The following is a 27,301-nucleotide window of genomic DNA, read 5'->3' on the forward strand; positions in this document are numbered from 1 at the left end:
TGGAAAGTAAGGTCAAGATCCAAAATTTTATTGGAAAGTAAGGTCAAGATCCAAATTTTAACTTTCAAATTTTCAAAATTTAATGCATGGATCTGATGCATTTGAATAACAGCATGCCAAAATTTTGGCCTGATCAAATAGTCATTAAAGTTATTGATATTTCTATAGCATAACTTTGGGAATAAGTGATACAATACATAAAATGCCCAGATGAGACGTTAGCCAGTTCTTACATCATCTGACATCTCACAACTGACTTATGCTCTTGTTTCGTTTAAAAAAAACAATTGAAAGATAAATTTATTAGGTTCAATAAAAATGACTGCTTTTCTCCTTTTTTCTAAAACTGATTGTTAGAGTATCTTTTGTTTTTAATCCATGATGGGAATATCCTCTCGATTCTCTTCATTTGGTATTGTAAAATACGCATCAAAAGGTTCAGACTTTCGAGTTTCCTTCTTTCACTACCCGGGGATTTTTTTTTTTTTTTTTTTTTTTTTTTTTTTTTTTTAAATCAAGTTGAACAATGTTTGTTATTTTTATCTTTTTAAATATTGTTAAATTATTCATTATCAATGAATTTTCATCAATGGAAATTGCTTCAGACAAGGCATGAAGCCATGTGATGTAAAGAGCTAAACATTTTTTTAAAAAGACTACTTCAAAGTCAAAAAACTAGTAAACGATAAGTGTTATATGAACAGATTCTAACCCAGAAAAGAGCAATTGTCCCCTCTTTGTTCATGGAATATGAGACCTAAAGGATAAAATTAGAGAAACGAGTTACAAGGTACACTTTCTAATTTCTCTAATTATTAGAATAAAAATAAGGTTATATAAAGATACAATGAATTTTTTATTAATTTGTAAAAGAAAAAAAAAGTTTTGTCTTCAATTAAACAGAAGAATTAAATGAAGGTAAATTATTTTCAAATGAAACTGAATTAGTTCAAAACTTAGTTTTGTCTAAAGTCAGAATTTTAACGCTATAATGAGTGTGCAAGTTAATAAAATCACGATTGTTGTACATTACATTGACAAGATTCCTTGGCATTGCCAAGTTTTACCTACCTTATTCAGGAACCATTTTCATTGGTCCTTTTACTCAAAGTACCAGCCCCCAGGCGGCTTTTCTCCTGTCAGTTACAATCTTTTACTATCTGCCACTCCATCCATAATTCCTCTATTGTTTGGCCTGAAACAAGTTCTATTGGATTCTCATGACCTATTTTGCATTTGCACTGGTCTCACCTCAGCTGTTAAAATTCACCTTACAACAATAACTGATGACAACAATTAACCAACTGTCAACTATCACTAGGTTTGAAATAATACCATTTCTACAAGTGAAAACGATATTCTTACAAGTGTGTTTTATTTGTTAAACGCTGATTCTTTGTCTCGTACCCTGCATGAGTTACAAATATACATTAAATTTTTGCAATTCTTTGCCACATATTCTATAATCATACATTGAGGATATGTTGGATTCGTTCTTACATCAACCTCTCTGGCACAATGAAAAGGTGTCTACCTGGTTATTTATTAAACTATTAATTAAAATTTATTAAATATTACCATTTTCATTAAATAAACTATATTACCACTTTCATTTTTTCGCAATCCATACTATGTATTTGTCTAAAACTCTTTTTCAGCTTTCCATTTCTACCTAGAACCTTATGCCTTAGTAATATATTCATGTATAACAAAGTTTGAAAGATGTGTATAATTTTCAGAATTCGGCTTTAAAAAAATATGTATGCATCCAAACAGAAATTGACAATGTCCTTAAAGAAAGAAGGAAAGAAAACTTCTCACTAAGTGACCAAAAAAAAAACATCCAAATCTCTAAGTGAGGGCCCCTCCCACCAATGCCCTTTCTAAGTAGATTGGCATCACAAGTTTCATTTGAGCATAGATGTCTAGTGCGATCTCATGGGTCTTGAAGACCATGAATTAAGATCAGCACGTTCGTTTTATATAAATATATTGTATTTTTACTGCATTATTTCTGTTGCAGACTCAGAACTATTATATTTAAAATCTTCCAAAATTCTATGAGCATTTGCTAAATATGCATAGCACAAGTGCCACCATAAAGATTTTAATAACACTTCAAAAACAGAAAACATTCTGTCGTTACATTTTTATGTTATGACAAATGACGATTTCCACATGTAACGTTACCCAACATGTAGCCTCAGTCGTAAAGTAGACAAAGAATAGAAAAAAAAAAGACAAGTTTTTTGTTGTACAACAAAAATTATTTCCTCATACTCCCGCCACGTGACTTCTTATTACAGCTGTAACGTCTCTTACATAATCATGCTTTCAAAAGTCATTGACGTGTCTAATTGATCATCCTCTCTTCTTTTTATAGTCTTCATTTTCCTTAACATGACGTCATTTTGCTAATGGCTCAGTATTTGCATACATACATACATACATATATCTTTCCTTTTTGCTATTTCAAAGAAATTTAAAATGTATTTTAATTAGAAATGGATTATCAACCTTTGTTATTTGGTTCAAATTTACAATTATATTTTCATATAAAAATTAGTATCTTTTATAGAAATTAAGTCGATTCTTTTACTACATGAGAACTTCGGAGTCAAAAACTACAACTAAATTACATTAAAGTTGAGCCAAACCTTATTTACATCTTTTTGCAGTAAAACAAAAATATTGCATATATATATTGGCTGTAGCAATCTTTATAATTAGAATAAAAACATTGGTATTCTTTGATAGAGTGAACAAACAGAATAGTGAACAAAGAATGTGTTTTTAATTTAAAAGTTGAGGAGGGAGAGGCTTTGTTAACTAATCTATTATTTTGCACACCTATATCTAAATTTTTCTGTTTTTTAAGTGTTATTAAAATCTTTATGGTGGCACTTGTGCTATACATATTTAGCAAATGTCTTTGAAATTTGGAAGATTTTAAATATTGATTTGTTTCAAATAGTTCCAAGTCTGCAACAGAAAATGTTAGATATTTGAGCATCTACAGTGCATTTGATCATAAAAAAGAACATTTCTAGAAAGAAACCATGCTGTAACATCTTTCTGCAATGGACATGTTAACAACTTCAGCGAGAAGTGCAAAGGAATTATTAGTACAACTTCTCAGCACATAACTTTCTTTAATTTTACATGCACTTTTTTTTATTAAATTTTACCCATCAAATTAAAAGCATATTTTTTGTTTCATTGTGATTCAATTCATAGTTAGGGAATCTGGATTATCCTACCTTGTCCAATTTATCAAATTTTCTAGACACCACAAATGTTAATATGTAAAAAAAAAAAAAAAAAAATTGTTTTTTATTGAAAAGCTTACACATATTAAAATAAAGAAAGGTCAGTTTGTTATTTAAATTTAACATCAATTCCAATGACTTCCTCTAAAAATTAAACAGTTAAGTTTGTCAAAAAGTTTTATAATTTTTTACTAGCCTGGGTGCTCGATGTTTGGAGGTGTGAAAAAAAAAAAAGTGATTGTAGACAGGCAGGCAGGCTCAAATCTGTACCGCAAGTGAGGAAAAGAATGTCAAAAGCAAAAGAACGTGACGTCTTTGCTGTTGGGCCCATCGACAAACCGGAAGTGATAAATGTTTTAATTAAGGCTAGTCAATCAAAAAGAGAAAATGACTTTTGAAAATATTGGCTAAAAAAGCAACCCCTCCTTCCCTGTAGAAAAGTGCCCAGTTGAGGGTGAAGGAAATAATTTTTTAGGCAATTTTTCGATATTTGTCATCCCAGGGTCAAGCTTCCAAACGATACCAATGTTATGAAAATCCGTCGCCTCTATCAAAAGTTTTAGGCAGATATACGAACATACATACATTTAAACATACAGGTGAGATTTATATTATAGATTATTTCTGGATGTGATGTGTGTAGGGGATTTTCAGTTGAAAATTTCTTAAAGTTTACAAATATAAAATTCACTCTAAACATTGCAGAATTGCCAGAGAAAGTGGTTTTCATTTTAATTGTATTTAACATAATTTCACTTAGTTATGAACATATGATTATATTTTCCTTAACGCAGTAAATGTAGCAGTTAAATTTACTGTCGTTAAACATACTAATGTTTTTTTTAAAAGATAAGACTGGATACAGGGGTTAGATATATCAATAACTGTGGACATCACATAAGCTTCAAAGTTGTTAGAAATGAACATCAAAGCAGTATACTTTCGTAATACTCAGAGAAAAATGAAAAAATGGGGGGGGGCATCAGTTTTCTGTTATCTTTTGCTTTTTATCTTTATCATTTTAAAATAATTTACTTAACAATTTTTAAATTTTTAATCATTTTCCATTGTTTATGAAAAAGATTTGAATAACACTTTGTCGACTTATGATAGACTAATGAAAATGGGCTCCGTTTTAAAAGATAAATAAATTTTTAGTTGCCTCACTATTTTTAATAAACGAAGAAAACATTGGGAGAAAAAAATACAGGACCCCAGGATACAGCATTAAAAATTAGTACCAAAATACAGTACAGTATATGATACACATGTATATAATCAAATAACATTATAAATAACACAGTAAGGTGGGGCTAATACTGTAATCAGGGGGTCAGAAAAACATTTTATTCCACATCGTAACCTGAAAAACTATATCCTAGGGCCACTGTATCTCGGGGTTCTACTGTAGTTGTGTAATGTAGCCAATAAGTATATTTACACTCTTGCAAAAATATATATGCAAAAAACAAAAAACTTACTAAATATTTAGGAATTCAAAACAGTTTTAGATTCTTGAATTTAGAACCATATCGGTAATTGTATTAGAATCAGGGAAAAATACTGGAATCATGCAGGGACCACTTCTGGGCAACACTAGGTGACTCCATTTGATAGTTGTTGAGGGAGGAAGGTTAAATTTTACAGATTTTATTGTTTGCTCCATTAAATTAGTAACGTGGATCAAAGGCTTAAATAGGCTTCCACAAGAGCACGCTTTCAAGTTTGCAAGTCAATGAATTTACAGAAACCCAGTTGAAAGATTAAAACTGTTTTATGGCCTCAAAGAGGTTTTGTCTTCTACTAGAAGGAAGCATGCACCAACATCGAAGAGCCAAGAAACTTTTGTTCCTACAGCATTTTAATCAAACTTAACTATCCGTAAATATTATTTCGTTTTGTAATTATTAAAATAACTAATAACATTTTTTGGCATTCTTTGGCACATTTTTAGTAAAAATTTATTTACTGGTTAAACTGCGTTCAATTTCATTTGTCAACTTTCAAAATCAGGAAAATTTCTTAGAATACAAACAAAGGACAAACGTCAGATCAGCTGAGTGGAAAATAGAAAAGGAAAGAAACAACAGGAAAAAGATTTGAAAGTATTACTGATTTCATTGGCGAGGTAGCAACAGTAAAAATGTGTTGAGTTACAGCAGGAAAAAAGAGAGTGAAGAAAAGAAAAAGAAATGGAGACATGGACAGCAAGAGAGAAGAGCAAGGGAGACACAGAGGGGAGCAAGGGAGACACAGAGAGAGAAAGAGAATGAGTGTGGAACAGAGTAAAGGAAGTAGACAGAGAAAGAGAATATCAGAGTAAGGGATACAGAAAGAGGAAGTAGAACAAAGTTATATATGAAAAGAAAGAGGGACTGTTAGATTTGGAAGTCAGACAGTGAAAGTGAGAAAGAGAGAGTAGAAGAGAAAGAGAAAAAGAACATACAAGAAAAGATATAAAAAGTGCAAGATGTATCCGAAAAGAGAAAAATGGAAGTAAAGGATTCAGTTGAAATGTCAGTTCAAATTATTTGTAAATGGACATTTCGTAATTCAGTTGCTTCTTGAGAGTGGGATGTTTAATTGTTATTTTCTTTTTTTTTTTAACAAAAACTTTATATCAGTTTCAAAGTCAGATCTTTTCAAACATTGGAAATGCAGAAGGAAAGGAAGGAAAGATGATAACATCCTACAAAAGACAAGTGACACAAAGAACAAAAACAAAAGAACAAAAAAACAAAAAAAAAGAAAATAGGAAAATATCTATGAATTTAAATTTTATGAAAAAAACAAAAATATATATATATATATATATATATATATATATATATATATATATATATATATATATATATGAAAGAGAGAAGAGATCAAGCAGAGAGAGGATCATCCATCTATCAAAGATATAATGACACCATCTTTAGCAATATCACCACTTTATTATCATCATCATCATCATTATTGAGAGGCAGTTTTGAATTTCTTTTCATGATTACTGCTGCTGCCTTTATTTTTTAATGAGATTAATGAAGGTAAGCAAAAAAAAAAAAATGTTTTTAATGATAGTGGGGTAGGAAGAAGGCATTTAAAACTTTTTTTAAAAATCTTTTAATTATTAATTTTTTTTTTTTTTTTAAATCACCTACGTATGGCTGGACGATGACGTTGATTGCTTGGCCGGTGAGGCAGTCTCCATAGAAGACGTCGACGTCTGGCCTGCACTTCCAGATGAAGAAGAAGCTGTGGGTATTGAGGTTGATGAAGCATTACCTTGACTATTAGAATCTATCGACTGGTTATAGTATGGCTTCTGGTTTCGTGGACGACGGTTCTTCTTGCTTTGTTTCTGTGTATCGTTCTGATTCCGACCACCATGTCCGCCCCCACCCCCAGCATTGTTGTGATTTTCCTGTGGTGGCTGATGTTGGTGCTGAGACTTTTTACCGGCCCGCTGGTGCCGTGAGTGGTGGCCAGTGTTGGTTGATTGGGGAAAAAGACGAGTGACATTGCCAACCGCCTTAGTACGTCCTTCCCGAAACACCATCCTCATGTCAGTGCGAAGGTACTCAGGATTCTTGATGAAACGGAATCGGACCAGGGCTTTGTCTCCTGTTCGTAACGTGTCCTGAGACATTGAAATGATGGACGCAGTCTGACGTACACTGCCAACATGGACTGTAAAAGATCAAAGAAAAAGAAATGGAAAAAAAATAAATAAAATTAAATGTCATTTTAAGGTTTCCAGAAGAAACTTTACACAAAAAAAATAAATAAATAAAACTTACATACATACATTATTTCATGTACATACGCTCATACATGAATTCCATAGCTAATATAACATACTGACCCAACGGGTCACGGGTAGTCTAGTGTATATATATATATATATATATATATATATATATATATATATATATATAAAAATTCAAAATCAATATTTAAATATTTGCAGGAAGTGCTCAGTTTCCAATTCCTATTTACTTGCCTCCCCACGAGGACAGTTAGACACAAGATCAGTTAATGTGAGGAAAATCCAGCTTCTCAAAAAGGGTCAATCTCGATAGAAACAAACATAAAAATTGCCTCAGTCATGAAGGATTCCTCCTTCATTGACAGAGGACAGAAAAGGCGAAGTGTACCATCAGAATATTACAATGTGATCTTGGTCCGAAGTCCAGGTAGAGAAATAAAATAAAAACGTCTTAAACTGGAAAGTTTAATGAAATAATGTGTCCCTCAAACAAGAAATGTAATTGAAAATAAAAACCAAATTTATCAAATTTGTGAACGATTTGTTAGCTTCAGCAAAAAATGTTTTTTGATATTTAAATAAGTAGGTAAAAATACTTAATAAGTTTTCCAAATGTCACATTTTCTGTTAGTGACGTCACTTGTTTTAAATGAAATTTATTTTTGTTTATTTGTCATAATTTTTGTTAAGTTTCACACCCCTTATGAATTACGACAAACAAACAAAAATAAATTTCATATGTAAAAGTAATTTGATGTCCAAAATCTAAGGCATAACATTTTCAAAAGCCAATAATTATGACTCACTAATTGTATGTATCGATTTTCAGTATTTGCTTCAACTGTGCTCATTATGAGTAGAACAAGGTAGTAAGTTATGAAAAAATATATGGCAATTAAGCTACACAGAATTTTCTATGTTACACCATCGTGAAGATTCATCCAGCTATTGCTAGGTGTGTGTACTAGCAAAAATATAGGACTAAAGAGAACATATTTCTACTAGTATATATAATGTAAATGTCAAGTTTGATGAGGAAGAGTCAATTATAACAATTTCTTGTTGATATATATTATCTCTACCAAAGGAGATAATATCTTGCAAAGTACTATAACTGAGAACAGATATTACACCATTACCCCCTGCCGCGACAAAAAAGGTGGTCATGCTTGGCAGGATGGTATTATGACGGACAAACAAATATTACACCACCTTCTCCATCATTGAACATAAAAGATACAATAGAACAATTAAGAAAAGTAAAAATATAGTTGTAGTTTCAGACAAACACCAAATCTCCATCAGTAATAGATTTATATACTAAGAATAATCATTTCACAAAAAAAAAAAAAGAATGTTACAATTTTCAAACAAATTAAACATTCAAAAAAATAGGTAACCAGTTTATAGCACACATTTACATTCAAACACTGAAATAAGACAAAATAAAACTTACTACCTTGTACAAAGATTGAACTCACAGACTTCAGATTATCAAACTTGTGTTGACCATATCATTCTTCTTCATTGCACAACCACTGCTTGTTTCATTCACCCTTCATTGTGACCTGCTACATCATATTTGTTAGTGATCTCATAGTACTTGTTCTGTTTAGATACCATATTATAATGCATTACAATCTCCTTTTATGGGGGTTATCCTCACAGGCATTATCTCTTCCTTTTTTTTTTTTTTTTTTTTTTTTTTTGAGGGGGCCGGGGGGGGGGGCAGGTGTAATATAGTATACATGTATTCCTCAAACAATTTTTCTAAAATTATCTTCTCCTGATCGATAAGGGAGGGGTAAGGTATCAGTTCTGTTATAGCCTTCTAGGCATTACCTCCGTCTCCCCCTTCTTGTTTTAAAGGAGGGGGATGTTCATTCATCATGATACCATCCTATGACTGCTATTGATAAGTCTCTAGGGGGTCAGCGTAGTAGATGCTCATTCATGGTGATATCATTTTTGCAGGTTAGCAGAAATATGTGACTGCAGGGAACATATTTTTGTAAGTGTACAGAAACAAAATTCATATTTTTTAAATAGATTTTATTTCATAAAAAAAAGATTAAATTAAAGAATATCTCAGTGAAAAATTAAATTAATAATTAAATTAAATTGAAGAATATCTCAGTGAATAATTAAATTAAATTAAATTAAAGAATATCTCAGTTAAAAATCAAATTAATAATTAAATTAAATTAAAGAATATCTCAGTGAAAAATGTATTTAAACAAGTGAAGCATGCATGGTGCCCTGTGAGTGCACAGTGAACGAGGCATAAAAAATATAAAAAATCTGATTAAGTTCAGCATTGCCCCCCCCTCCCCCATTTAGCCCCAAAAGTCCCCAGGGGACGTCAAATTCTGGTGAAAATGAACAAACACATGTAAATTTGAGTTCTGCACCATGCAAAAAAAGAAATGACTAAGCCCATCATTTATGCGGATTTTCACTCGGTTTAGAAATTGCTTAGTTTGTTGACCTAAGTAATTAGTGTAATTTGCGGTATTATATTTGATGTGTAAGGATTGACTAAATATAAGAGATTTTGCAAAGTCGAAAGGGTGATAGCTATTAAAATCTAAAGTCATTAGAATTTGTAGATTTGGTGTAAATCACATAAAAATGTGGGCAGAGTTGTGTATGATCACTTTCTATAGTGCTATTTCTAACCATATTTGTTAGGAGCTCTAGAATCATCAATACAAGAAACATAAAAAGAAGTTGAAGACTAAAACCACATTTACATTTTGTCAGTGCTGTCCTTTATTCTGATATAGAACGTGCGGATTACAAATAAGACTGAACAGCCATAAGAGACTCATCAATTGCAGAGGTAGAAGATATTGCAAGACAATCAAATAGTAGTAATCTATATATAAAGTTAGGTAAGTTTATATGTACTAATTAACTGATCATTATCAATATTGGAACACAGCTGCAAAACGTATAGGTGTGTAATGTCCTGTGCATTAAGTTTGATTTAGTTTTATGTAAAGGGGATAAAAGTAGATGAAAGCCATTCATGAAAATTCAGATTTTGATGAAATTTTAACAATTGCTGAACTAATATAAAGGTTTTTGGAGGCATAATATTAAATACACACGGACAATAAAACATTTTGGATAATTACAGATTTCAAGAGGGTTCTGCTAAAATCATCATATTTTAAAAACCAAAGCAACTTAAGTCCTCAAAATACCACCGTTTAGTTCGAAAATGAATATACTTTCAAATAAATTAATAAATAATAATGTACATTATATATTTTAAGAGTTTTAAGCAAATAAAGTGCTAAAAATGTTAAGATTATGTAATGACCCCCCTTCCCTGATTTGTAAATGGTCGTACCATGTTTCTCTTAAAAATTTTGTCATTAAATTTGGAAATTAACTAGAAGATATATCACTTGGTTGTCCAAAATTCTTTTGACAGCTCATTTTTTTGTTGTGTTGAAAAATTTTGAAAGAAAGATTTCTTCGGACACCCACTGTTAAATAAATCAATCTTTTTACTACATTTATCCGGTAAAAATAAAAATGTAACCAGCTTTCTCTTGTGGTACCGAGTAATTTAAAATCATGATACCTAGAAAAAATCGTTCTATTTTTAAAAAGTATCTAAAAACGATCTGTAGAAGCAGTAGCTACTTATCGCTGATGTTAATTACTTTACTGTAAACAAACATTTTTTTCGTGTTTCGTTTTTTTTATTTCAGAATGAATTAAAAAATTTTAAAAAATGAACATATAAATATAAAAAAAAAATGTTCTTACATATTTAGTTTGGGCTCATTATCAGAACATATAATTTTAAAGCAATACGGCGTTATTTTTAATCACATTTTTAAAATATAGTTGAAAAAGAAATATGTAACGTGTGCATGTCTATCCATTACATTAGTTTTTAACGGTGAATTAAATGTAGAAAAGATGAAAAAAATATATTGGGAGACGGGGGGGGGGGTTACTTCTCACACACATGGAGTAAAAAAAATCATATTTCACATTTTTGTTTTTTCAAAATCAATATTTAAATATTTGCAGGCAGTGCTCAGTTTCTAGTTCCTATTTACTTGCCTCCCCACGAGGACAGTTAGACACAAGATCAGTTAATGTGAGGAAAATCCAGCTTCTCAAAAAGGGTCAATCTGGATAGAAACAAACAAAGATTGTCTCAGTCAGGAAGGATTTCTCCTTCCCTGACAGAGGACAGAAAAAGCGAAATGTAGCATCAGAATATTACAATGTGATCTTGGCGCAAAGTCCAGGTAGAGAAATAAAATAAAAACATCTTAAACTGAAAAGTTTAACGAAAGAATGTGTCACTCGGACAAGAAATGTAATTGAAAATAAAAACCAAATTTATCAAAAATTTGTGAACGATTTGTTAGCTTCAGCAAAAAATGTTTTCTGATATTTAAATAAGCGGGCAAAAATACTTTATAAGTTTTCCAAACGTCACATTTTCTGTTAGTGATGTCACTTGTTTTAAATGAAATTTATTTTTCTTTATTTGTCGTAATTTTTGTTAAGTTTTACACCCCTTAAGAATTACGACATACAAACAAAAATAAATTTCATATTTAAAAGTAATTTGATGTCCAAAATCTAAAGCATAACATTTTCAAAAGCCAATAATTATGACTCACTAATTGTAAATATGGGAGTCAAACGCCTTCTTAAAAAAAAAAAAAAATCCCTTAATCCTACCACTAACCCTAGGTACGAGTGGCAAGCCTCCTCCTCTTAAAACCTTCTTTAGCCTTAACAATGACGGTAAGTCTAAGTGGCAAGCTCCTCACCAAATAAAGTTCCTTGTAAGCTACATATAAGTATCTAAAAAAAAAAAATCCTTCCTTAAAGAAAAGTGCACTATTTATCATCCATAAAAAAATAAATTAATCAACTGTCCTAAAACGCTAGAATGGTCTCAAAATGAATTATTTTACATTAAATTTATGTGAAACTAACCTCCACTCTAAATTCTAAAATTATTTTTGTTTTGTTTCTATCAAGTTTTCAGGATGTTCACACATAATTTTCCTTAGCTCTATCATTAACCCAAAGTCAGAGTGGCAACCTCTCCATCCTCTCATAATTGCACAAAGACCTTCTTAAAACCACACATAATCGTCTTTAGAAAAAAAAAAAAAAAAAAAAGGCGCACAGGATTTATCTCCGATAGAAAAAAAAAAAGGTTAACTGCCCTAAAACGCTAGAATGGCTCAAAATGGTGAATTTTTTTTACATTAAATTCTAAAATAATACTGGTTTATCTTTCATTAAAGTTTTTAAGGTATTCACACGTAATTGCCGAGAAAGGTAAAATAGCATATTTTGGAGAGGTGGTCAGATGGGGTGGGGGATTAACGGAGGGTATTAATCTACAATAATACCAAAGAAATATTGCAATATAATCATTTTTAAACAGTCCTAGATTTCGATTTCAGTTATTTGTACATATAATGCATTACAATTCAACTTTGAATTCTTTAACTTCTTTTCTTTTAATGGATACATGGCATTTTTAAGAAATTGCAGCATATTTATGTGCATTTATTGCAGATTATTTGGAAATCATTAATTTTTGGAGATATTTTAGTAGCATATTCTAATTCCTAGCACAAAAATACACTTATATGGTAAATTTCATTGCTTAATCTTCTGTTTTAACAAAGATATAGCATTTTTACTGAAAAAGTACTATAAAAAATGTGACAAAACGGATATGGTCTTAAAGAGGGAAAAATATCCAGAACTTCCTTAATTTTAATTGGATTTTAAAAATTTAAAAAGATTCTTTCTTAAGCTCTTTCTATAGATACCAATATTGAAATATTTTAAGCTATTTCAATTTTTTCATGTGTATAGGCACAGCGTCCCATTTGAAAATTCATATATATTTCAGATCGGCACTGAATTTAATCTATTAGACTTTAATTTAGAAAAATTCCTGGAATTTTACTTTCTTCTTAAGATACCTTAAATTTTCTCAAATAAAAATCATGTAATGAATTTTAATCAAAATTAGAATTTTTTAAACAAAAGATTTAGTATCATTATGTGTTGATTTTAATTTTCACAAAAGGACATAAAAGTGGTGCAAAACTTGTTTGAGGAATTAGTTTTTCTCATCCTGCAACAGATAGTCACATACACAGACATGTATAACTTTTATATAAAGGAAAGTCGTGTGTATGTGTGTGTGTGTATATGTCTGCTAAAAGCTTTTGTCATCTGCATGGGACCGGGGTCGAAATTGGTGCCATTTGAAAGGGTAATGTCCCAGAGGCATAATATGTGAAAATTAGAAAAAAAATTCTGTGACAGTTAAGTTGACCACTTTTTGGAAGGAGATGGGGGGGGGGGGGGGAGGGTCCTTTTTCGCATCATTGTTTTCACAAGTCAAGGACGCATATCAAACTAAAACTATCTTTAAAAAGCTTATTTGGCAAGATCTTGACATCATAAACACTCGTGGCCATGTAGGAAAAAGCATTTGAGCTTGGACACCGTAGTTGTTTTTTTTATTGCTTTTTTTTTTGTTTTTTTTCCAGATCACACAGGCACTCCATGCTAATTTGATTAAAAAAAAAAAAAAAAGAAAGTGGTTTTGATTTTTGGAGTCCAGTGCAGGGGCAACAAAAAGTGCTCAATATCCAAAGAATAGCTCCTGTTCATATATGTCTTGCTAAAATATCTGGTGAGGAGATTGTCACATACTTCTTTTTTTTTTGGGGGGGGGGAGGGGTGATTAAATTTTCATGTTTTTATTCATTCTTTTATTTTTGAAATTGTTGTGGGAGTAACAATGGTGTTGACCTATAATGATAAAAAAACTGCTCAATATCCTTAGTATAGCCAGTTTGTCCATACCGAACTTCATGTCGACCCGGGCAATGCCAGGTATCCATGCTAGTTTATTATATAAAGAGCAAACATCTGTGTGCTTGTATGTCTGCTAAAAACTTTTGTCATCAGCATCGAAGCGGCACAAACGTGGTAACATTACAAAAAGCAATCTCTCAGACACATAATATCAAAAAATTAGAAAAAAATCAATTATTTCATGTAGAAATGTCGTTTTGTTTGAGGGGAGGGCGGGTCAGATAAAAACCTTGCTTTTGATGCTGTTTGTAGACCATGCATACGCAAACAATCATTTCGTTCTTTCATTTTAAAAAGATAAATTTGCAGTGTCATAACATCTGTGTCATCATGATCCCATCAATAATGTGTTTGCTTAAGATCTTAAGTTATGCGACTTTGTGCCCAGCATGCACCATTTTTGTTTTTTTATACAAAATTTTGCTTTCAGTTTCACTTCTGCCTAATGGCACCCAAGTCGCATTTTTTTTTTGTTGTTGTTTATTTAACTGTATTTTATGACTGGGCAACCCCCAACCCCACTAGTATATATATATATATATATATATATATATAAAAAACACAAACTGTTGAAACAAAATCTCTCAAGACAGAAAATTTTGTGTAGATCTTTCAGATAGAACTTTATAACAATATTTAGAAAGACGCTTATCTTAACACTATTGCAGTTTCACAGTATCATCAGAAACATTTTTTACACATCTGAATACAAAGTGAACACTAACGGTTTCTTTCTAATGTATTTCCCATGTTTCATTAATATGTGAGAATATTCTTAAGTATACGATTTGTTTTATCTGAACTGAGTTTTAACAATTAAATTATATATAGAAATGTTTATAATTGCTTGCTGATACAAGGGAAATAACCTAGATACGTTTTTATATCAATTAACTCCCTTGTATTTTTAAAAATCTTTATCATTGAAATTGTTTATCATTGAAATTGTTTATCTATCAGCTTTACATGTTTCATTCAACAACAATCTGTATATCTTTACACAAGATTACTTTGGTTAGGACTATCAGATCAAATGGTATCTCTGAATGAGAAACCATCAAAAGGGCATATTGCGTCTTTACTGATTTTGTTTATTTATGATTTCCAGTTTCATCAATTAAGAGAAGTTTAGGATTTTTTTTGATCATTGCATATATATTTTTATAAAACCATCTCTGCACAATATTTTTTATATATTATTTGTTGTGTTCGCTTACAAAAATTAGAATAAAGCTTTTATTATAATTACATAATTATATAACATGCACTTGACAAAAGATTCTTGTAAATAACACTGTTTTAGGCATTTGTAAGTAAAGAAATCTTAATAAAAAATCTCTGAAGATAAAAGATAAGACATAAGTTTTGATCATAACTCAACTGAAAGTAAAAACACTATTTGATCCGGAGTAAAAAGTCTAACGAGCATTACGCTGGCAACATTTATGTCAATTAATAATATAATCATGTTGGCAGCAGTGGCACATGGCAGTCTAACGTAAATGACACACTGACTAAAGTGAAATAAATACCTGTCACAAATTTCAATGTATATTCTAACTTGTTGATCAGAAATATATTTTGTTCATGCTTCTTTCTAAAAAATTGGGATTTATTTGCTCCCCACTGGAACAAAATGTGGCACAAGGTCAAGAAGTGGGAAGATGAGCTCTCCTAAGGAAACACTATGATTGAATGCAAAAATAGTTGAGAATGAACTTGTCCATATTCCCCAGTCAGAACAGCTTGAGTAATCTGCATCGAACAATCTCAACTTCTGAAGGTAGTGCTTGAGAAAGTGTATTCCTTAGGATTATGCTAAACCATATTTCATTCTCACAAAAAATTCTGACAAAAGATCTGGTTCAAGTCAGTCGCTAGGTTGCCACAATAATGTAAAAGTAAACCAAAGTTGGTATGAGAACTGACAAATATATCCAATTACTCAATGTGTCTAGACTTTATGGACACCCTGCATATGTTAAAAAGAGAGGCTGTTTTGTTGTATCACAGCTCTTCAATGTGGCTTTACAAAGAAGTGCTTCAAGCTGTGATTGAAATTTGACTTTTTTCAACAGTCAAGGATTTTATGAATATACCATTGGCAAAAGTCATGACGAACAGTAATCTTAATATTTATATATAAACAGATGAACAAACAATAAGTTTAAGCTTGAAAAAATGTTATAGGGAAAGAGCTGACATTGATGTAAAACAATAAGCAAAGAGATAACAGGAAAGGATAAACATTCCGATACAAAACCTACATAAGAATACTCCTAGATGCATCAAGTAGGTTCATGTGAATTTTTTTTTTAAAAATCAGTGCAACCGTTTCCAAGTCCATGGAGAATGAACTCACACATACACACACACACACACACACACACACACACACACACACACACACACACACACACACACAAAGTTCCTTTTATTTAATAGTGAAGATAAACATTTATATTTGTACTAAGTTTCAGTCAAAATAACTGAATTCGGCATTAAATAAACCGAAAAAGATTGATATGTCAATAAAATAAACTAACATCTACACTAGTAATAAAAATCATAATTACAAAATTGAGGCCAATGCAATAAAATTTCTACAATAATTTTAGATTTTCCAATTTTCTAGAAAAAAAAAGGAATAAAAGTTTGTTATTTAATAAAAGTTAATTTCCTGAGTTTTAGAACCTGTGAAAACAAGAAAAGAAACCTACCCATTGCCTGGTACCTCACACTGATAGTAGTTGGATGGTGCAGGACAAGGATCTCCCCTTCAAACTCCCAGCATGCTTTTGGTTCTAATTTTGGAGAAACCATAACCATTCCTTTGCGTATTGAGGATCGTTTGATCTGAGAGAAAAAAAAGGAGAGACCTTATTAATTTGATATCAAATAGTTTGAGATTTGACAAAAAAATTAAAAAATAATAACTTAATAATGTGGCAGACGTGATCATCCTGAACATCTGGATCAAGCAGTGAAAATGCAATAAAAAAGTTAGAGAAAAATTTAAATCAGCAGTTGATTTGAACGCTGCTTCATTGATTATGAATACATTATTTCAACATCTGGGAGACAACAAGTTGTTTGCATATGTTGGATTTAGATGAAAGAACATGATGCTCATTTAGTTGTTGAGGTGTCATAAATCTAAATTTGATGTTATGAAGAGCAGAACACAAAATAGGAGAAAAAAAGAAAAGGGAAAGAAAACATTAAGTGAGCAATGTACAGATTATTTTTGACTGAGGCAACTTTCTGATCATTTTCATTTAATTCTATGAAATTTATCTCTATCGGCCATATTGAAATCAGAATGAAAACTTTTCTGTTGTAGATTTTTAAACTCCTTTTTCAGATTTAAAAAAAAGAAAGTACATAGATCTGAGCCATACCAGCAAGTCTAACTAGTAAATTAACTGTCCATATCTACTTGCCTCCCTATGAGATCAGCATTAGACACAGGGTCATTTTCAAATGTTGAGGGAAAATCTAGCTCCGCAGAAAGGAGCACCCAGGATTGGGACAATTGCCTCAGTCTTGAAGAATCTCCCCACTGACTGAGGATAGAAAAAAATGAATTGTAGTATCAGGACAAATACTACACTTTGCTCCTAGTCAAAAGGCCAAGAGTAAACTGTCATTTATGTGTTCTTAGCTAAAACAAATTAATTATAATCTATTTTTTTTTAATCAAAATTTGTAGCAAATGAAAACCCATAATCAACTTAAAAAAAGAAAAAAAATGCTTTTTTTATCATGTTTTCGATTTTAATATTCTGGAAAAAAAGTAAAAGAAATATGGAAAAGAAATTGATTTATTTTAATTTAAAAAATAAAAAAAAAATAAAAAAATGTTTTGGTAGGTGAGTGTATGAGGATCGAACCCGTACCCTTGAGTTGGAAATTAATGTGTGAAAAAAAACTGCTAAGTTAACCATTGAGCCACAGCGACAGTCAATGTTAAGCAGGTTATTTAACTATAAAAACAAGTGTGCGCAATAAAAGTTAACTCTGCTGCTTCCATTTGACCTAATTAAGAAGGTCAAATAGACGTCACGCAGCGTTTGGGTTTGTTTACCCACATTTAACTGTTTCTTCCCCCAACAGATGTTGGGGAGGGGGAAAGCAGCTCCCAATTGTCCAGATTGAATAGCAACTGTCTGATCAAAGCTGATTGCTTCTGGACGTTTTTCCCGGCGCAATGCCGAAGACGTCGTTTGAGTTTAGTTTCACTTTATTTATACTAAAAAGCCCAAATAGAAGCCAAAATAGCAATAATTTTGTAAAAATCGACGTAAATAAATCTATACGCTACGCGGTTTCCTAATTCCTAGATATTATTATATAGGACCTATATACACAGTTGTAAGCGATAGTAACGACCCCGGAACCGTGTGCGAGAAAAGCCTTTTGAAGAAATACACGAAATGGTCACACACATTTTGCCTTTTATATATATAGATAAGTTCTTTTTTTCACAATGTTTACAAAATATATTTTGTTTCTACAATTACAGTTCTCTCATGAGAAGTATATGAGTGTAATTTGTAGTGGCAAAATGTGAGTGTAATTTGTAGTGGCAAAATGTGAGTGTAATTTGTAGTGGCAAAATGTCTACGCTGCTATGTCTGTCTGTCAAGCAACAGCAGCTAACTTGAAGTGTTAGTCTGGTAAGCTAAACTGTTTTATTCCAAATGACTTCAATCACCTAAAATTGCATGTGAATTAAGTGGCAATGAAAACATATGCCGTCATTTATGATGGCATATGTACAGAGATAAAAATATAAACATGAAGACAAATGAGCAGAAAATCAATTTTTCAAAATGACATCAATCCTCACTTTTTTTAAAGCGAACGATGCAGTCTGGCCTCCTCGTACTTCTTTGACTGGCATACGTTTCCTATGAATGCTTTTGATTACTATACTCTGAAATTGGCCAAGAGAATCGGGTCCTAACATGATGGTGTCGTTCAGTTTGATCAATCCACGTAGAAGAGTTCCTGACACAACAGTACCAACACCCTGAAGAATAAAAAGAAACAAAGCAAAGGGTACATTTTAAAGAGACACAAATCAATCGAAATGAAATTGATTATAGTAAAGATCTTCCAAACTGACATTCATTAAAACAATGGAGTCATAAACGATTCTATACATGCCTGTTTGGAAACTCAGTTAAAAATAAAGCTCTATAAAAAGGTTACATAACTTTTCAAACCTAACAAAGAATCCAATGTTGATAGATATTTTAGATTAGGTTTTTACAATAATGTTAAACAGCAAACATGACATGTTACTCTGTTTTTATTTATAACTCGAAAATTTAGAAATTCAAATATAAAAATAAAAAGATGCAGTGATGTCTTGGCATCAAATTTTTATGCATATTTCAATTGGAAAAAAAATATTTTCATAAAACTACTTTGTGAAATTAGTATATATATAATAAATAGGGCTATGACAAGAGCACATTCTTTTCCTTTTTTGATTCTCAAGTACATATCCATTGATATCTTATGTTTTTATGTAGAGTGATGTGGTTTTCGAATGATTAATTGTGTCTGTGTTGGATATATACTCGAGAGTCAAAGCAATGAAAAAAATATGCTGTTGTCATAACCATAGTAATAAAGTACAAATGGCAATTTCTGTAAAGCAGTGAATTCACTAGATATATATAAAGCCATAATTATTTAATGTAACTCACACACAAAAATGTTAACAGCGGATCTCAAAAAAAAAAAAAAAAAAAAGAAAGACATTTGGTTTGTACATATATAACATTAAAACTATTATTACTTCACAAGACTGAAAGTTAATGATCACTTTATGTTACACTTTTTAAGTTTTATCTCAATTTTTTTGTTAGCAGTAAATTTTTCCCCCCAAAACTTTATACTGATTGGACAATTTATTTATTTCTTCAATGAAAGAAAACAGACATTTTGATTTGTAGCATGTTAACTTGTATTTAGAATTTGAAAAAAAAAAAAAAAAATGATTATTGGTTTTAAAATAATTATAATGAATTATCTCACAATATTGAAAAGAAAGTGAAACATTTTTATAAAGATACTAGCCTGGGTGCCCGGAGTTGCCCGGGTATTTGGAGGTGTGTTTTGAGCAAAAAAAAAAAAAAGTGGTAGTAAGCAGGCAGACTCGAATCTGTGTCGCGAAGGTGGAAAAGAAAGTGAAAGAAAATCTGACGTCTTAGCCGATGTCTCGATGATGCAACCGGAAGTCAAAAGTGTTGAAATTAACCAAAGTCAATCTAATGGTGACGATGATTTGCTAAAATATTGGTGAAAAAAAAAAAAAAAAAAAAAAAAAAAATCGACCTCTCCTTATACATAACAGCCGAGTTTAGGGTGAAGGAATTAATGTTTTTGGACAATTTTTCGATTTGTCATTCGAAGGGTCGAGCTTCAAAACAATGCCTATCTCATGAAAATTCGTCACCTCTGTCAAAAGTTTTTGTGAGACATACAAACATACATCATACAGACAGGTGAGATTTATATAATAGATGATCAAACCACATTGGAATAATTCAATAAAATAGTCAGTTATAAAAATGATTAGACTTTGAATTCTTATACAGAATATGGACAGTGCTGAAATAACAACATTATCATTTAGAAATCCATAGAGAGATAAGGCGTTTTGTAACTATTCTGTGCTTTCATCTAAAAATTTAATAAACAAATGAATTTAGTTTGAAAATCCTTTGTAAAAACAACAGCATGGTCAGCATGAGTACCTATGTTTGTATCTTTAAGCAAACAAATATTTTATATTCTGGTTTAGATGGGTAATTTTGATTTTTTGTTTTAAAAATTATTTAAGTATCTAATTTATTTATTTAATGTATCATCATTTTATTAACACATTAATTTTAAATTATGATCTTTCAAATTTAACCTAAAACAAAATAATTACGTTATTTTAATTCTTTTTTAAAGATTGAATTTCATAAAGCATCCCTAAGATAGAATAAATAAAATTATTTAACAAACATTTTTCCAAGTAATGAAAATTTTGTCCATAGAAACACAAAGCACCAGCAAATTTCAATGTAAAAAAAAATTTATTATTCTCTGCAAATATTAGATTTAAAACAATTGTCACATGATCAATGGCTTTGAATATTTTCAGAGCGTTTTTATTAAATAATAAAAAAAATGATGCAGTTTGAATCTATCATTGTTCCCCCATTGAATGCTTCATAGAAAATGTAATATGGTCGTTAAAAAAAACTTTTTTTTTTTTTTTTTACATTTTCAGGTCTGCCATTTTTACTTCCATAAGATTAAAAATGTTGGTTTTTAGGGAATAATGACGGATACCCAATTGTAACTACATAGATTACATTTTATATACATATATATATATATTTATATATATTTCTTTTATACATGGTACAATATTTTTTTTTAATTTGTCTGTGTCGGATATATACTCCGAAATCTAAAATCACTGTCTACAATTTATGATTCACTTTAAAACAAACTTGTGTAGAGATTGTCTCTATTTTATTCTATATTCTTATTTATAAATAATCAAACATGGTCTGCATCTCTCTACTTCCTTTTCCAACAGTCAAACAATTCTTAGAATTAGAAAAAGATACAAACATACTTTGTTTTAATAGTGAATCAACAGTTGAGACGTATGTAAATAACTTGACAATTCTGTTCATTTCTTTAAAAAAGTTGTGTATTTTTGCATTCCTATTTACTGGTATCCTCACAAAAATTAAACAAATGCTTAATTTTTAATGAGGAAAAAATCTAGCTCCCAAAGAGAGGCATTGTCGATTGAATCAAAAATAAAAACTGACTTAGTCTAAAATTTCATTGATTAAGAACAAGTACATTTTGCTAAACAGCCAAAGAAGACATCTTTATATAGAATTTATTTTTTTTTTTGTGTATTTTCATATAACATGATTTTTATAGCTAGTTGCCATTATTAATATTATACTGGTAACTGTAAATAAACATTATTTGTTAATGAACACTTTCTTTTTAGATATGAACATGGTGGGGACAAGATAAATATTCTTAACGCCCATGTGCAATGAAATAAAAAATGATTAACCTTTACATATGTGTGCATCATTATTATAAGCAAAAGACTCTTTACATTAAAATATGAAAATGTGAGAAAAGCTGACAACTGCTCAGAGTTGATAGATTATTTTCCCTTCTCTCCAGTTAGGTTTACTTACTGGTACTGAGAATGTATCGTCAATCTGGAACTCTGCAGGTTCGGAGACATCATACTTGTGTCGTGTTGACAACAAGTTAAGGAACATCTTAAGCAAGTCAAGGTTTTCACCGGTAACATTGGACACTTGGAAGATGGGACACATTCTAAAAGACATACAAAGATAATATTGAGTTAAAGTAAAAGATTAGTCAATGCTTCTGACAGAAACCTACAGACTGAAAAGATGACTTCATTTGATCATCACCAATCAATATATCAACTTGTGTAATAATTTATGGGCATTTTTTTTATCATAAAATTGGATGTGTATTGCCAATGGCAACAAGACTGAAATTAAAATGGATTTTAACATCAGAGATCATCCCAGCCTTGTATGTGGCAGGAGAAGTTTAAAAAATCTTTTTCTCTGCAACTACAATCAGTTTCAACCAAGTTCAAATTAAAATACATTTGAGGTAAAAAATAGCATACAGAACCAAATTTGTATAAAGTAGAAAAGAGAAACAAATAAATTTACAGGAAAACCAGGGGGATATGATTAAAAGTAAAGGAGAAAAAAAAAACAAGTCATCCTAAGAGTTTATTTAAAACTTTAGTAAAAAAAAGCAAAAAAAAAACAAAAAAACAATAGATTTAAATATGCACAATTTTATAAAATTTTCTGTTGTCATTCTTAAATTCTGACACATGAAAAAATAACAGAATAAACTAATATGACTTAAATCATTCTGATTAAAAACATTAAAAATTCATTGAGTGAAAACAGACAAGGGAGATAACTCCTACAGAGTTTTCACACAGATTTTCAATGTCCATTTTCAAGGACTTTTCAAGACCTTCTCCAGACAAAATTCAAGTTTTTAAAACATTTTATACATAAAGAACGATATAATAAACAAAATAAAAACCTTAGTAATTGACAACAGGAAAAGTCAATTTCATTTCTCTTTATTTCAAGAAGTAGTTTTAAAAGGAAGTGCTTTACAATAACATGCAACAAAACTTAACAATTTACAACTTAAGTTCACCACTATACTACTGCTTATTTTGTTAGTGATTTTGTATCATTTTCAGTTTTTCTTGTTTAGTTTGAGATTTTATTTGAGCTTAACTAATTCAGTTATTTTTTTCACAGGCTTACTTTCTGTTTTCTCTTTGTCAACAGAGTCAACCAAGTTATCAGAATTCTTTGTTTTCAGAGCAAGGTATTTGCTGATGAAGTCAATGACATGATATTGCTTTCCAATTTCAATTTCTTCTTATTGAATTCTTCTACTTGTTCCAAGTTTGTTTTTCTCTTCAGTTTTTGTCTGCCTCTCTTCTCTTTGCTTTTTAAGATACATTTCATACCTCTGTCTGGTCATGGAGCACGAAATAATGAGGGTGTTGGCACTTGACACATCCCTCCTGCTGCCTTGACCTGATCACAGATGATCCTCTGTACCACTAAAGAATCATCTTTTATGTTTTCCACCTCTATTTTCTTGTTTACTGAGAATCCTCTCTCAATACTAGCCTGAGCATGACAGAGTACCAGAATAGTCCTCACAACATGAAGCAGCTTGCTGTTACAGGGATCAGCTATGTAGGTTGTAAACAGTTTGTCAAGCCTGTCATCTTCACTAATAACATTGAAATTTCTATATTATATCTATTATTTCTATATCATGTACATTAGATGTTCCACTTTCATCTCATGGAATTTCTTTGACAGAAAAGGGAGAAGTATTGCCTCACATAATTATTGCAACCAGGGATCAATGTGTGATATAATTTTTTTTTCATTAATTAACAAGTTTATTTAATTTTTGTAGTTTTCAAAGTTACTTCAGCGACATCTGTATATGGTTAACATCAGATAGTTTTGTGGTAAAGGGACTTAACCCTTGTATTGACAATACCGGGAATAATATCCAATTTCAGAAGAATGTATTTATTTCGATTTTGTTTTCAATATTTAAAAAATATTTTAATAGTATTTTAATTATTTTATGAATATTTTTATAATATTTTAATAGTATATATATTTTGATTTGAATTTTATATTCAAACACAATTTTTTTTAAAATACAATTTTCAAGTCCTTTTCAAGACATTTCCCATATTTTCAAAGTAATAATAAAAATAAGGCCTTTTCAAGACTGTGCAAACCCTGCCCTATTAAGGTAAGATTACTTTGATTGAACAGATAATGAATATATATGTATATGATTTCAGGTAAAAAAAAAAAAAAAAAAAAAAAATATGAAGATGCTTGTATTACAACTAAGAACAGGACAAAATTGGGAGAAACTAGAAAATTAAAGAAGATTGATGACTACTGTAATATATGTAAGTGACTGACCTTTCGGACGTGAAATTGGTTGCTGTACACACAACGTCATCACTGTTTTGCACTTGGACAGGAATCTTTCGGCAACCAGGAGACTTGAGCAGACGCTGCAAAAGCTTCATGGTATCCTGCATCACATTGGGAGGACACATATCAATTTTGGTGACCACAACAAACACAGGAACATTGAGGGCCAACGCAAGGCCAAGGTGCTCTTTGGTCATTCCAATTACACCAGCATTAGCTCCAACCTATAATGAAACACAGAAGAACAAAAAAAGTATTTCCTTGAAAGACACAATTTGCATGTAAATTAAAAGTAAAGACAGAATAGGATGTTGTCATGGGAAGGAATAACATTAGTCAAGAAATAGAATAGAAGGGCTACGTAAATAGGATCAAATAAATTTGAGGCATCCCAGAAGAAACAAATAAAATGAACAGACTTTTTTCTTTACTTCTGCCTTTATTACTTAACAGAAAAAGATTTTTAAAGTTAAAATGAACTATTTCGAAAGTATTTTCTTAATTCCATGCAATAGCTTTTAAATTAAAAGTATTTTTGTAAAACATCTCTGCATAACATCCTTTTTATTTGAATGTTTTGTATAATATTTGTTTATACTTTGAAAACTGCTGGGTCCTTTTACTTCACACCCCAGAACTCTCTTTCGAAAGGAACTTTTTTCTTCTATCACCAGTTTTCCGTTTTGAGCAAAAGCATGGCTCCCTATCCGTCTAAGCTTGGTCTTTCATTCCTTTGAAATCTCAGGAATTCTTGCGGTTAGTCTTGCCTTTTTCCCAATAAAACCAACCACGCTTACCATTTCTCCTCCTAGCCCCTGTGTATCGACAGCAGACCTTCTGTCTTTTAGAGGTGAGTGCATTAGAAGAATTACTACTATGAAACACTCAGAGGCTGGTTTTTTGTACCGTGTGTTTCTTCACAGCGGCATAATCATCAGGTCTTCATTAGGAATAGTACCCACACTGGCTGTCTCTTCATCGGATGAGCCATCATTTACATCCACACTAGGTGTCCGCTTACCCAGTGTCTCATTGATGATCATAAATCTCTCACTTCCATTCTCTGAAGGCCGGCCATTAGCGGGCCCGGTCTCACTATAGGTCGCAAATCTCTCACATACTGGTACTCCCAGTCACATGTCCCATACTTTTTGGTACATCGTCTGTGTGAAGTCTTTTCCACACCTGATCACCTGTTTTGAAGACAGTCTGCTGTTGATTGTCTATCGGTCCCACCGCTTCGTCAATTCTTTTAAGCCATATGCGGTACTGACAGACCATACTGGCAGGTGCTGTAGCAGAGAACAAGTCATTCTTCGGCGTAATATTGTACCAATTTACTGCCTCCAGTATAGTGCATTGTTTTCTGGCCGCTATCCTTTTTACACTTCTAGGACATAGCTCGATGATGCCGTTGGGGGGCATATGCACAACAAAATCGAAGTTTGATTTTCCATTCATCCATGAATACTTTAAGCAAGCTGCTCCCAAAAGCAGTGTCTTTATGCGTTAGAATTTCTGATGGCAGACCTCGTTCATAAAAAAAGCGTCTTTAGCTGGTTGATTATACTTTTCGCATCTTCCGAGCAAAGCATTGCCAGATGGCAAACCAAGCAGGGCCACAGTCAATAAATGTGAAAAATAGGCCCCATCATAATGCAATAACCAGTGTATGACTGACACTCTTTGCATTCTTTGATGACAGTTCTAACGCAGCTTTGGAAACCACAGAGTTAATTTTTTTCACAAAGTAGAGTGTCCGTTTCACACCAGGATGACAACTTTGCTGGTGAACAATTCTGATCTGGTCCAACCCAACCATGCTCACGGATTCAGTGCAGGCAGGTTGCACAGACTCAGTGTTCCTCTTAATTGCATCAAGCCACCGCTGAGGTACTCTCGTCAATTGATCCGCCTCGTTTTGGCTAAATCTGACCAAGAATACATTCATCTACAGTGCATATTGCTTCAACAATTTCATTATTGTGTCGACGCCATCAGATGATCATCTCACTTATAGCTTTGGTCCATACCCTGGCTTTGGTGGTAAGGATATTTAAGAATCATTTATGGACACATTATGGCAGAATCGGTAAATAAGTGCAAGATGGTCATCTTCCAGAGGATTGCAAAGTTCATTCCTTTAATGATAGCATAGAGTTCTACTAGGTTAATATGTTGGGAGTCCTTTTATGGACGTAACCAGCTTGCATCCTCTATCACAGTCCCATTATATATCAATGACAGAAGAGAGCTTGCGTTGACCCAGACGTTAAGATCTTTGTCTTTGACACACCATTTTGACACACCATTTGCTTTGCATCAGATCTTATTATTAGCCTCTGGTGATGACCTCCTTGATCATGGTGTTGAGAGGGGCACCACTTACTTTGTTGTCCCACCCTGTAGTGACATCAAATATTCTCCTTTTGATGAACGCCACGGCAACACAAAGCCAACCACCCACGGGAAGGTGTCCAACCAACTTGCCACATAATGAAAATATATTCCATCGCCTGACGACATGAGGCATGTCTGGGATATTGTTCACTCTTCTTCAATGCAGAGCATTACCCTCTTCCCAAACGTACAAACTAAGCACTCACACATCATCCTGCAGTCTCTCTGGTCCTTTACTGAGAAGTCCGAAGTTGTAGAGATGTTCTTTCACATGTGCTGCAGGCACAACACTCATTCACATACACATCATCAATATAAGCAGATGTTGCCACTGTATGCGCTTATCCTCCGTCAAAATAGCATCAACAATTGTTTGC

The 27,301-nt window shown here is 31.7% G+C and overlaps 1 protein-coding gene across 3 annotated transcripts in view; it reads right to left on the reverse strand.

Annotated features, from left to right (window-relative positions):
• Positions 1–6,188: 6,188 nt before the first annotated feature.
• LOC145279909 (GTP-binding protein 1-like) overlaps positions 6,189–27,301 on the reverse strand; it is a 111,937-nt gene continuing 90,824 nt past the window's right edge. For all 3 annotated transcript variants that reach the window (XM_080131464.1, XM_080131466.1, XM_080131465.1), the window contains exons 7-11: positions 24,510–24,748; positions 22,164–22,308; positions 18,773–18,955; positions 16,641–16,776; positions 6,189–6,944 (exon numbers count right to left, since the gene is read on the reverse strand). In XM_080131464.1, coding sequence (XP_079987590.1) covers positions 6,412–6,944; positions 16,641–16,776; positions 18,773–18,955; positions 22,164–22,308; positions 24,510–24,748 — 1,236 coding nt within the window. In that variant the 3' untranslated portion in view covers positions 6,189–6,411. The remainder of the gene's footprint in view (positions 6,945–16,640; positions 16,777–18,772; positions 18,956–22,163; positions 22,309–24,509; positions 24,749–27,301) is intronic.

Source organism: Euprymna scolopes, chromosome 7 (assembly GCF_053919585.1).
Source record: "Euprymna scolopes isolate OS-2025 chromosome 7, ASM5391958v1, whole genome shotgun sequence".
Taxonomy (NCBI): Eukaryota; Metazoa; Mollusca; class Cephalopoda; order Sepiida; family Sepiolidae; genus Euprymna; species Euprymna scolopes.